Below are 13,202 nucleotides of genomic sequence, written 5' to 3'. Positions count from 1 at the left end.
ATACTTGTACGTAGACTGACAGAGTCTCATCTATAATTCAGACATCAAACATACCATGAACACAACGACTCACTTTATTACAAAGGAATTTTACAATATTTCATCCAACTGTTACATTATTTTCAGAAAACACTACTTACAGGCAAATTCAACATATCACATTATTGATATTAAACGTATACGGTACATATGATTTAAATACACGAGGACACCTACGAACAATACCTAAATTGGTCTGTGATAAAATAACATTTGACACAACAAATTGAAAACACTGGAGGACATCTATGAGTATATTAGTATTCATTCGGAACTATTTCGTTTTAAATATATTTTAGAAATGTATCTACTTACAAATAAAACACCTCGATACAGAACTTGACACGAGCATATCCACGATGTATCTTGCATAGAACATTCCGTATCTCCGATAACCGTATAACCTTTACAGACTAGGGTAAAATATTAACGTTTGAATATAACTCAAAAACAATCCATTCTGCAATACACTGGTCATGATCTGTAAAAAAATTAAAATTTACAGCCTCTTTTGTTACTGAATTGTTAAAAAAGAACACCAGATCTTAGCTTTCCTTTGTTGCTGATAACAAAAACACAACACAATATAGACATGGCTCTTGATAAGAGTAACATGACACAGATATTCAATTCAGTCAGCTGATCTAACACTATTGTCAGCAGTGCATCAATCGACAGGATACTATAACTAAATATGTATACGACCGTATACTGAAGGACGAAAGAAAGTATACATCCATGTTTAATGGCTGACAGATATGACATTAACAAGTACTGGCCTTCCCATGGCGCTGTATTTGATACAGGAACCATAGGTGGTAATACATGCAGCATATCAATGACTATCTATGCCAGCCAAGCTAGCAATCGCAGATAGATTTTGGTCAAATTCAATTTTCTGGGGTACTTTCTTTTATTCGTCAGTGTAAAATACTTTGAGGCAAGCTAAGTCTTGCGTGATTTATATATCCCATCCCATGTTTGAGCACATCTACCTGAGGTTAAATATATCTCTTTATATCTCAGTAATTGTTGAATGTCACAAGTACTGGGGCAAGGTGCACATTAGTAGTGGAACCAGCGGAAGACAGACCTGTCATTGTATCAATAACTTCTTTGTCTGTATTTTGAGTATTTACAGAGTGTTTCGTTAGATGTTTCAATACAGCATATGCAAAAATTGTGCCTTTCAATACTGACAAAAATAATGAGTGATTTCAGGTGTGCATTAGCCGAGGAGAATTTCTGTTACAAAATATTTTACTTCATACAAACGTTCTGTTTGTTATTTCATTTGTTTCAAATCTGATGATTTAGTCTTGTTCTAAAAACACAGCAGTGTGGCGTACACAACAATAATGCATTGCATACCGATAATATCGATAATATTCCGAGACACCAAACCCTAGCTGAAGCACACACAGTATTAAGATGAAGTGTCATTAAAACGTCCATGGATGATGCTACACCTCCATTACCTAATGTTCCTGGATTAATATACATTTCTTACCCGGCTTCCCGCGAAGTATACATTTCTGCCAAAGGTGTCATGATGTTCCCATGTGAGTCGATGTACTGCCAGACCTTAATCTCTCTGAAGTCGAGCTGCAGAACACTGTCTCCCACCCACATACTCTCCGGCACAACGTTTCCTTCAGCTGATTTGTGCGCACAGACAAGAACGTCACAGAATATCACAGCAACACAATGAATGTTCAGATCACCTTAACCATATTACAGTTGTTAGCATTTGAGATATCAAATCTTCATACTGAAAGTAACTCACTTGTATATATATGTACATCTCTCTGCACGTTCGATAACACCTTGAGCCGTGTTATATGTGGAATCATATTGAGGCTTGTCTTGATGCCTCGTAATGGTTACATCTACACCAGATGTAGTGTTCCTAAAAATGTGTGTCAATAATTGGCACTGCGGGGACTAAGGTCATGCTGGACGTATCCTAGCCTCTCAATACTACACTTTAATGGCGTGGAATAATGAGAAACATCAGTATGTCAAGACAAGGAATGTACAAACGTTTAACAACATATACCTTACATCAATATATATAATATCCAAAGCAAGTTGAGACCATGGGAGTATTATCAGCCTCTTAACACGATGTATGTTAAACTGAGCGGAAGTCTTTTAAATACAAAGTATAAGTATGGTAAGATATTGATACATTACACAAAGATGTCAAACTTCTTAACAGAATTAATCAGGTTGGTGGGATGTAAAATGTCTGGTACCACTGCTTCAACAAACATACAAAACATGGCGTTTCTAATCACATTTACAAGATAGATCGAAGGCACATGAGCACACTAACGACCACCGTTACAGTCGCCGGGATGGACACAGAGGAGCTGTTTTCATCGTTGATGGTCTTGTAGCTAGTTTTAGGATGGCAGATTGGAGGGAGAAACTTGTGCAGGACGTCGTCTAAGATTTTCTCCAGCTTCTTGGGGCAGTGCTTCAAGAGAGTCTTGTCGAAACAGGTCATGAGCTGGTCGGACAGTCTGCAATAGATATTCGAGTCGGTGATTGTGACAAGGGAGACCTGGCCCTGATTTTGAAGATCAGTTATGAGTTTGTGAATGGTGAAGAAAACGTTCATACCAGTCGTCCGACGCGTGAGCATTCAGACTACACAGGGTGTCTGAGTGTGTGTCTACGTGTGTGTCTGCGTGTGTGCCGTGTGTCTGCGTGTGTGCCTGTGTGTGTCTGCGTGTGTCTAGGTGTGTGTTTGCGTATATGTCTGCGTGTGTGTCTGTGTCTGCGTGTGTGTGTGTGTCTGCGTGTGTCTGTGTCTGCGTGTGTGTCTAGGTGTGTCTGCGTGTGTGTCTGTGTGTCTGTGTCTGCGTGTGTATCTGCGTGTGTGTCTGTGTGTGTCTGTGTGTGTGTGTCTGCGTGTCTGTCTGAGCGTAAGTAAGTGAGCGAGCGTGTTGATGTTTGTGTTTTGGTGTGTGAGTGCGTCTTCGTGCGTGCATGCGTGCGGACGTGTATGTACAGGATACGATTTCTATCATCAGCTCAGGGCCTCAAAACAATTTATTCTTGCCCCGAATGTCAAATCCTTTTCGCTTAGTACCAACTCCATTGCACATTGTTTTTATATCAGAGCCGATGAAATATAACAAATATCCTTCTCAACTGAACAGTTCAACAATACTTCTTTTTTTATGTCAGTTTAACGTGAGGAAACTGTCACGGTGACCCCACCCACCCCACAAACCCCCACCCACCCCTCGTCACAGACACCTCGCCTCCAGACCACCCTAATGCTGCCGCACTGTTTCACTGTTTTACCCTCCATCCAACTGAAAGGATACGTTCAAAATAGCCAACAAGTCCATGAAATACAACAACTGAATAGTGCAAAGGGCCTCATGTATGTACGTTCTTGAGATCTGACATATTACCAAGCCTCATTTTATTGTGTTTCACGTACAGTGTCACCTGTTCCCACCACTAAATATGATGGCTGGAACCAGTTGTAATCCACAACCTCACAGGAGTGATCACATGTGGATTGGATGAGTCGGTGTTAACATTGCGACCATGACGGTACTGATGGTGTGAAGACGTGTGCTCGTATCGTACAGCTAACCAGTTGAGTGGCATTGTAGATTTGGGCTTGATATCAACCACTAGTTTGTTGGTGACGATGTCAGTGGCGTCAGACAAGATGCAGACGAATGACCACACCTTTTATAGTCATCAAAATTCTTTTCATACTCATAATAAATATAACCCTGAGACACATGTACCTGGTATGAATATCTGAGGAAATAATGAATAATGCATAATAAGCTGCGAAGAATGCAAACGTGTGGAGAGTCGGTCCTTTAGACCAGGAATCCAAAACTTCCTCTTGGTTCTTCTAAACATTATCAGTCGTCGTCTGTAACAGCACAGATAGAGTCGGACGTCTGGGTTGGATGATTTTGTGAAAGATATGTGTTTTATGTTATTGTGCATCCACCCACTAACTACCCAGTTATTTCAACGCTGCATTATGACGACCCATGCTAGTGTATTTTCAAACTGGTGCAATTTAGTGCGAAACTGGAAAAATTCCCTTCTGTCCTTTTTACCCTTTTATTATTATTTTTGTACACTTATATACTCATAAAGCATAAACACATCGGCACGAAATTGCTGTTGAGTGCTTATAATTCTTTTAACATCATACACACATGTAATTATACTGCTGGGGTCCGCGCGCGTTAAAAGTTGTATAAAGGGAGATAACTCTTTATGCCTTCTTTATCTTGAATCTATTTTTACCCAGTTTTCAGCGGAGAGACGTTTCTAGTTTGAACTCGCCTTCCCCCTTGGCATGTTGTACAGACGGAGGCAAGCTGCAGGGACAGGCAACACAGAGAAGAAAAACGTTGGGATATGGAAACAGAACTGACATCGGGGTAGCAGCAAACATGACAGGAGCAGGGGTGGGGGCCGGGGCTGCATTACGCAACTTGATGGCTTTGGCTAACAAATAGACTCGGAAATGAACATATTTTACAGAATAAAAGTCCAAAGTAAAAAATAAAATACGTAATGGAAAGGAGCTCAAAGCGGGGTGGGGGGAGGCAGGGAAGGAAGATGTAACAGGTGGAAGGTAGGGCAGGGAATGGTGACGCAACAGGTGGAAGGTGGGCAAGAAATGGTGACGCAACAGGTGAAAGGTGGGGTAGGGAATGGTGACCTAACAAGTGACAGGATAAATGGTGGGACAGAAAATTGTAACGTAGGAACTGGCATGATGACCAATCCAGAATATTTGCAAACACTTCAGAAACACAGCTTGACTTATGGTATAGGAGTATATCCCTGGGATGTTGGATTTCACCTCTACATACCTGCATACGAGCTCGTACACCTCCCTTTGATTTTTCTTGCCCTGAGCTGAGATGTCGACCTGCTTCAGCCCTTGCTCTACCTCAACAGCCTTCGTGAAGTTCTGCACACAGGGGCCCATCTCCTTCGCTGATTTCCTCATACAGCCCGCGTTGTCCTTTAGGACTAAAATACGACAGACGATGTTATGACGGTCAACATTAGGAGCAGGAGGAGGGGGACATGGGGAAATAGTAGAAGGGAGGAGGACCAGTCTAGAGGGAAGGGGGATAGAAAGACAGATTTGTGTCGATCATTAAGAAAAAGGATGCGGAGGGGGGCGTTGGGAAGAAGATAAGTTTGGGGAGTCAGAGGAGGCAGACAGGACAGTCGCTTCTATGCAAATGTAGACACTTATTCATGTTCCTTTAACATGTCTTCTTGTTGAGAACTGGCTCGTACAACTCCACGCTTTGAATGGACCTTATTCTGTCCAACTATCAAAAGCCTGATTTGGTTGGTAGTTGAAATCAGGCTCATGATGAGCAAGACAAATTATGTGCCAAGTTAACAAAGGGAGATAATAACTACTCCAACGGCGTTGTAACGAGGAAGCATAGTAATGCTTCATTCACAGAATATATTCAATGCCATATTTTAAAATACATATGGGAAAGGATCTTTACAGGATTAGAATTTTGAGAGTGGATTTGGGGAAATGTAAGAGAGGGTTTGGGATATGTCACGGAAGGTATGGGGATATGTTAGAGAGGATTTTGGGAAATGTGATAGAGTGTTTGAGGATACGTGAGAGAGGGTTTGAGGATGTATGAGAGAGGGATTGGGGATGTGTGAAAGAGGGATGGTGATATTTGAGAGAGGGTTTGGGAATATGTGAGAGAGGGGTGAAGTGGAAGCCACCTCAAAACGTACTAACATTTTTTGTTCTTGCAGATCTCCTTCATGGCGGACCGCCAGCTTTTGGGATTGACGAGGAAGTCAAAGTCTTCCATCCCTTCCACAGAGCAGTCGCTGTAGACGGTCTCCATGCAGGAAATGGCTTTGTCCACCTCTCCACCCCTGCCGACCGTCACGGAGATGTTACAAACAAACACACTAATACATAGGCATAATGCTTGTAGAGTCGATATGTACCAGATAATTAAGTGATTGACAGGATCATCAACGCGAGCAGTCTACTATATCATCCATCAACAATATCAGGTACCTTTACCACCAATGTCCACAAAACCACCTTCAGTGGCTACAGAGACCGCGTTCGTTACGATTACCCAAGGGCTACGATATCTATGTGCAGAGAGACCCTGATCATATATCATATGTCATATATCACCAAGCATTGGTTGATGAACACGAGCTTTAACAATTACATGTCCCAACTTACTCGCACATCTTCTTGGTGTAGTCAGGGTCCGTGATGAACATGTGTCCCTGGGCCGACTGGATGTTCACTTGGATCTTCTGTGTGCACATCTTGAACATCTTGGTGTGATTAGCTGGACACTTGCCTGCGTTGGCCACACCGGCTGAAATGAAGAGAGGAATAAATAAGTATTGGTCTATGCCTCGTTCAGCAATATTCTACGACCATATAAATATTTCTATATGACTCGTTTAGCAATAGTGCCCGACCATAGGAATATGTGAGGCTCTATGACTCGTTTAGCAATATTCAACGACCATAGGAATATGTGGGGCTCAGTGCCTCGTTTAGCAACATTCCACGACCATATGAATATGTGGGGCTCAGTGCCTCGTTTAGCAACATTCCACGACCAAATGAATATGTGAGGTTCTATGCCTCGTTTAGCAACATTCCACGACCATATGAATATGTGGGGCTCAGTGCCTCGTTTAACAACATTCCACGACCATATGAATATGTGGGGCTCAGTGCCTCGTTTAGCAACATTCCACGACCAAATGAATATGTGAGGTTCTATGCCTCGTTTAGCAACATTCCACGACCATATGAATATGTGGGGCTCAGTGCCTCGTTTAGCAACATTCCACGACCATATGAATATGTGGGGCTCAGTGCCTCGTTTAGCAACATTCCACGACCATATGAATATGTGGGGCTCAGTGCCTCGTTTAGCAACATTCCACGACCAAATGAATATGTGAGGTTCTGTGCCTCGTTTAGCAACATTCAACGACCATATGAATATGTGAGGTTCTATGCCTCGTTTAGCAACATTCCACGACCAAATGAATATGTGAGGTTCTATGCCTCGTTTAGCAACATTCCACGACCATATCGGCGGCGGTCACAACAAGACTGGCTCCGCGTGGAGCATCACAAGCATGCTAATCACGATGTTAAGCCTCCGCCTCAGTCACAGGGTGTTGGCATTTACACTAACAGGGTAATTGTGAACCTGATAATTAAGTCCAATAACGTAACTCATATAACTGATATATGACATCACTGGCATATGGCGACACACCACTCACACATCACTCACACAACACTCACACATCGTTCACACGACAAGAACTCCTCTCATAATGCACAGCACTCGAGCATTACTGACCCAGAGCTTACACAACAATGAAATATCACTCACACATCAGTCGCACAACCCTCACGCATAACTCACATAGCAACAGCAACAACTCCTAGAGCACTAACACCGAAATCACACATTATCCATACAGCACTGAAACAACACTCATACATCAGGACACAGACAACTCGCACGACATTACTCAAACAACACTGACAAGTCCCTCACAAATCACTCACAGCAATCACACATCACTCATAAATCAAATACAAATCACTAGCACAGAACCTACACTAACCACTCACAGAGAACTGCACTCATACAACAATCGCACAACACTCACACATCACTAGCATGCCACACACACACCACTCACACATCCCACATAGATGACTAGCATGTCACACACACACCACGCACATATCACCTGCACGCCACACCCACAACACCCACACGTCACTAACACTTACACATCATTCACAGATCACTAACATGCTACACACAACAGTCACACACCACATCACTAGCACGCCACACACACAACACACACATCACTCACACGGTACTGTTACGAGTGTGTATTTTCCGTATATTTTGTTATTAATTCAGTAATAATTATTATTGGATCACAACATTTAGTGTTTTGAATATTAAATATGATGGGCATTCTACAGTGTTCTACGTTCGTTTGTGCCAGATGTGAAGAAATTTGCAATAAATCTGATTTCCTCAAATGACTAATTGTTTCGGAGTCAGGGGACAATACAAACTTCTCAAGTTCAAACACCACAATTAACTTGTGCAAAAATTGCAAAAATGTGGAAAAAATTTAACAAATGGTCTCAAATGCCAAATGAATTCTATCCCGGACGAGACCCCAATTTTGTTACGGTTAAGAATTTAACGTGACAAACGATGTAAAAAATCCCCTTGTGAACCAGCAAAACAGAACCAAGACAAGTCAAACGTTCAAATTGTATTATTATGCAAGGAGAGTAAGGTATGCAAAGTCACAAGTCAATATAACAATGCTGATTACAAATACAATATTCAAGAAGAGACAAAATCTAAGGCAATGGGTCACAAGATCGGTCTGACAGCAGATAATGTAGATTCAGGCGTTGCGTTGATGGATGCAGATGATACAAACTCAAGAAATGTCCGGGTCGCATGTTATGCTAAGGAAACGGCTATATTATATTATATTATATTATATTATATTATATTATATTATATTATATTATATTATATTATATTATATTATATTATATTATATTATATCATATCATATCATATTATATTATATTATATTATATTATATGCAACGTAACAAAATCATGTAAGCTTCTGCATCAAGGCATGCGATATATACAACTGATTTTCAGTATGCATTGTTCGGACCTGTTGATCGGTCAGGTCAAACTGAAACTTATCGCACAGAGCAATCTAATCAGAGAAAGAGATTATGAATACAACATTGATGGTGGAATCATATCGATCTCCCCCAAAAGGTTGATGGCCCTACAGAAGCAGCCAGTGGATGATCCTCTATTGATCATTCCGTCTAGTGTAAGCAGGCAAATCAACTAATATAATATAATATAATATAATATAATATAATATAATATAATATAATATAATATAATATAATATAATATAATATAGCATAATATAATATAGCATAATATGATATGATATGATATGATATGATATGATATGATATGATATGATATGATATGATATGATATGATATGATATAACATAATATAATATCCATTTAAGAGTCATAAGTGTCATAAGAGTGCCAGTATTTTGTGATCCATGAAGCCCTTCATGACAGACTGCAGTTTTCACTCGGGTGATAAAGAACGGTCTTAACTGATTCAAGGGGACAGTAATAGGATATTTTTCAATATGAAAACGAGGTCAAATGTAGAATCTAAGGGGGTGCTACTACAAAACATCACTCGTTGTGGGTACAGGCCATGGATGATCTCGGTGACTGATCATGTGCCATACTCCATCTTCCCCTTGTGATAGTGACGGTACGTTGTAGGGTGAGTGAGGGATTTAATATTTAACGTCACATCGGCAATGGTTCAGCCATATTGTGACGAACATGCCATGGGGATAGTGTGGGTGATAGGTTGAGTCAGTTTAACGCCGCTTTTAAGCAGTATTATACTAATATCTGGGAGACACCAGAAAAATGGCCTTCACACATTGTACCCATGTGGGGAATCGATCGCGAACGCATTAAACACTGGGCTATCCAACCGTTCCCGGGAAAGTACGGAGTCGAGCCCAAAGGGTTTGATATCATAAACACTATACACAAACACAAACGAATTATCTCCTTACCAAGGGAAGAACGTTTTTCCAACAAAATATCCCCCCGTTTGGTGCCTCAGGTGAAACGAATTAAGATTTGGCACAAAAGGTTCGTTCGTTTGCGTCTCTCAAAAGGTTCGTTCTACCGGAAGTGGTGTTCAGATTAAACGAAGTAAACAGAAACTGTATACCGATAATTTAACAAGGATTCTTCTCGATACTTGTCCGATGTAGACAACTGGAAACTGATGATATCGCCAAAGTACACTTTATTCGAGCGTTTGCATGTTTGCTTAATAACATATTTATGCTCTGTGCCAGAACATGCACTGTCTCAGATGTGTAGATGCTTTAGTGAGGCTAGCTTACTCGAAGTCTACAAAGGTCGTAAGGTGAGGAATCACCATCCATTAATGTATGTACATACATTGTCATTGTTACTCCACATTGCGCGACTCATTCATGTTCGACCTACTCGGAATGCAGGTAATTATCTAACAACTGGTAATTAGCAGACGAGATAACTCAGACATGTCTGCTTGACATAATAATCAAGCGGATAAAGCTGTCTCGCAATTACAGGACCTCTGGGGCAGATTCAGCACCAACGTATAGAAGTAGATGGTAGTGGACGTTGGCGACATTTAGGCAATATCTCACTGACTCCTGCAGCATCGGATGATATGGCTTCCTGGTACACACCGGATTCATTAATCACCATCCAAAATGGCGAAGCAGACACAAGCGTCATCGTCCAATCAATAAATACGTCCCACAAGGGATAGTGGAAACAATCGTGATCTTCACAGGCATGTAGTGAGATGTCATCATCATAACTGTTCATTATGACATTTAAATCATTGATTCATCAAACGATGAGCTTTCCGCATCATGTGGATGAACATGCACCTTTATAACCATGATCAAATTCCAGACCCGAGTTAAAAGGCAATGTGCCAAGTTCAACATTTACAACAAATTCAACTGCAATGTAATTGTAATGACATGCGATATTTTGTGTAATTCGGTAAATGTACATGTAACATTCCCAGTTTATAGCATTACAAATTGTCAGCATTTACACTGCCACGAAATATAACTTTAACCTTTTGAATTGGTGCGGCCATCAAATGCGCTGTAGTGATTGCATAACTTTCTCCCGAAACCTTAAATTCAGCCAAGAATAGAGGCCCCAATAAAGACTTGTATACCTAAAACTTGTAATAATCTGTGAAAAGGATTACTATAGAAATATTCTATATGCCAATAAACACAAGCAAATATGTAATAATCTAAATGATGCACTTTCTAGACGTGTTTATGTTGATATATTTTTACAAGCTGACTCAATCGTTGATGGGGAGAGGATGTGTTGTCTTGACAGATGGCATAACAAGCACTGACAGCCTGGGGCTACCATGCGTGGACGTTGAGGAATACTCACCGTATGCACACGCAATGATCGCAGATAGGAGCAAGTAGAAACCCATGGTTCTTCAAAGAAAGATACGCGAGACGGTTGCTGCCTCTGTCCAGGAAGAAGATATTTTAATCAGCTTCTGTAATACATGCAAGTACCAGCATGCCTTTGAAGCGGAAGCGGTTCACGCTGACCTTCTTCGCGTTGAACCTTCAGGAACGAGGTTGCCATGGAAATCGATACTAGCGTGAGGAATAAGAGGGATAACACACTCTGGAGTCTCATAAAGATTGCTGACTTGGCGTTTTTTCTGTCAAAGATCTAACTGTAGTTGGTCTTGGACAGTAGTTTTACTCATCAATCGACATGTTGACCTAAACTGTACAACCAACATGTTTAACAACAGAATTTAAGAAATAAAATTTTCTATGAGATCAAAGTGAATCGTATTAAAAACGGATTCGTTCGTCAAAAGGACGCCATGTTCGCTCTTCGCCCTTGTATTTGATTTGTGTTGGTTCGATGAAAGCAAAATATAACTTCACACATCTATCACTGAGTTGATTGCACATACAATATTACACGTCTTCAATCCGACATGGGTCGGGTTATTAAAAGAAAATATAACTTCATATAGGTATCAGTAATTTTTGCGGGTACTTGCAACATAATGATGTATTCATACATAGCTCATTCCAAAGCTGCTATCAGCGAACATTGTCAAGAAGCATAGCCAGTTTTTTATCAAATGCTGAACGTCGTAGAGATCTCCAGGTGCTGCACTCCTTGATTATCTGCTTCCACACTGCCACAGTACTTCCGTAATGTGAATACAAAAGTGCTCGGAGAATGTCAGGTCTGACTTCCTAGAGAGTGCATACATCAGTGTTGTATTAAATACATCAGTAAATCAGCCAAGATGTGATTTGATAATGTAATACGGATACGTTGCTTAAAGTTAAAATAAAGTTTTCCAACATCCACAACACTGTCCCTAGTTTATTACATAAGTTTATGTCACTTGTTCTGTTTCTTCAAACAGCTGTTTCACACAACTGTTTGTCACACACATGCACCCACCCACGCACAGACATGCATACAGACACACGCAGACAAGCACTTAAAGACACAAAAAGAAGCATACGTACATACATGCACACACACACACACACACACACACACACACACACACACACACACACACACACACACACACACACACACGTACAGGCATACATACACAGAGTATGAATAGCCTCCACAGAACTATTGGACTTCTTGTAACTTGAAATATATTCTGGAATAGGAGGCAAGAGTTAACTCCCTTTATATAATCAAGAGAAAAGTCTCCACAAGATTCTCCAACTCCCCGGGCAAGGTTGTCCCTTCCACCACTTACATCAACTTCCATGTCGGTAGTGCCATGGTTACTATGATGTTACTGTTACACAGCGAGTAACACTGATATGTAACAATGTGAAAATACAAAACAATATCTTGGCATCAAACGGTTTTACTGGACAGCATCATCAGAATCTTTGCAAATACGGAGTCTGTCGTTTTTCATGGGCATTGACCCAGAGTGATTTGTTTTTCTCATCAACTGTCTAATTACAGGTGTGTGTATGTGCGTGTTATATACTCTTCAAAAATTGTAGGGGATCTTCATTTTTTTGTAAATTTAGGACTAAAAATATTAAGGGGATTTATATTACTGAATGTTTTGAGAGTGCATCACCATTTGCACTTCCTTAAAACCACAATCATTTGGAATGTAGTCGCTTTTGAAAGATGCATGTGTATGGCATGTAATTTGCATGTATGCGATTTTCATTTTAAATCACACGTCTAGAAACAAACACTAGCAAATATGTGATGCAAGATGAGTGTCAAAATATATGTTCTAAATGATTTTTCAACCTTCTTGAAAAAAAACGTCAAAATCAAGAATGGAACCCCATGACGTATGTGGGGCTAAGTGTGTTGTGCAAGTGCACATCATGCGTTGTGTTAAGGGGTGGTAATAGAGG

The 13,202-nt window shown here is 40.5% G+C and overlaps 2 protein-coding genes across 2 annotated transcripts in view; both read right to left on the bottom strand.

Annotated features, from left to right (window-relative positions):
- The window catches only part of LOC137297126 (transmembrane protein 116-like), a 75,047-nt gene that overhangs the window by 14,199 nt on the left and 47,646 nt on the right, over nt 1-13,202 (bottom strand). The gene's annotated exons all lie outside the window — the stretch shown is intronic.
- On the bottom strand, nt 57-11,398 carry LOC137296685 (uncharacterized). Its single transcript, XM_067828505.1, has 5 exons — nt 11,197-11,398; nt 6,296-6,437; nt 5,828-5,970; nt 4,914-5,076; nt 57-2,567 (listed from the first exon to the last, which is right to left on the bottom strand). The coding sequence occupies exons 1-5, from the start codon at nt 11,240-11,242 to the stop codon at nt 2,342-2,344; spliced, it is 720 nt and encodes a 239-aa protein (XP_067684606.1). The 5' UTR covers nt 11,243-11,398; the 3' UTR covers nt 57-2,341.

The sequence above is a fragment of the Haliotis asinina genome, chromosome 9, assembly GCF_037392515.1.
Source record: "Haliotis asinina isolate JCU_RB_2024 chromosome 9, JCU_Hal_asi_v2, whole genome shotgun sequence".
NCBI lineage: Eukaryota > Metazoa > Mollusca > Gastropoda > Lepetellida > Haliotidae > Haliotis > Haliotis asinina.
Note: the sequence above shows the minus strand (reverse complement) of the source record. Positions and strands in the feature narration are given on the sequence as shown.

Bases quoted from the DNA above. Each gene is read 5' to 3' on its own strand.
- LOC137296685 (XM_067828505.1), bottom strand. From the start codon at position 11,242: ATGGGTTTCTACTTGCTCCTATCTGCGATCATTGCGTGTGCATACG. The intron at 6,438-11,196 runs GTGAGTATTCCT...TCTTCATTTCAG, and splicing joins GATCATTGCGTGTGCATACG to CCGGTGTGGCCAACGCAGGC. The intron at 5,971-6,295 runs GTAAGTTGGGAC...GACGGTCGGCAG, and splicing joins TACACCAAGAAGATGTGCGA to GGGTGGAGAGGTGGACAAAG.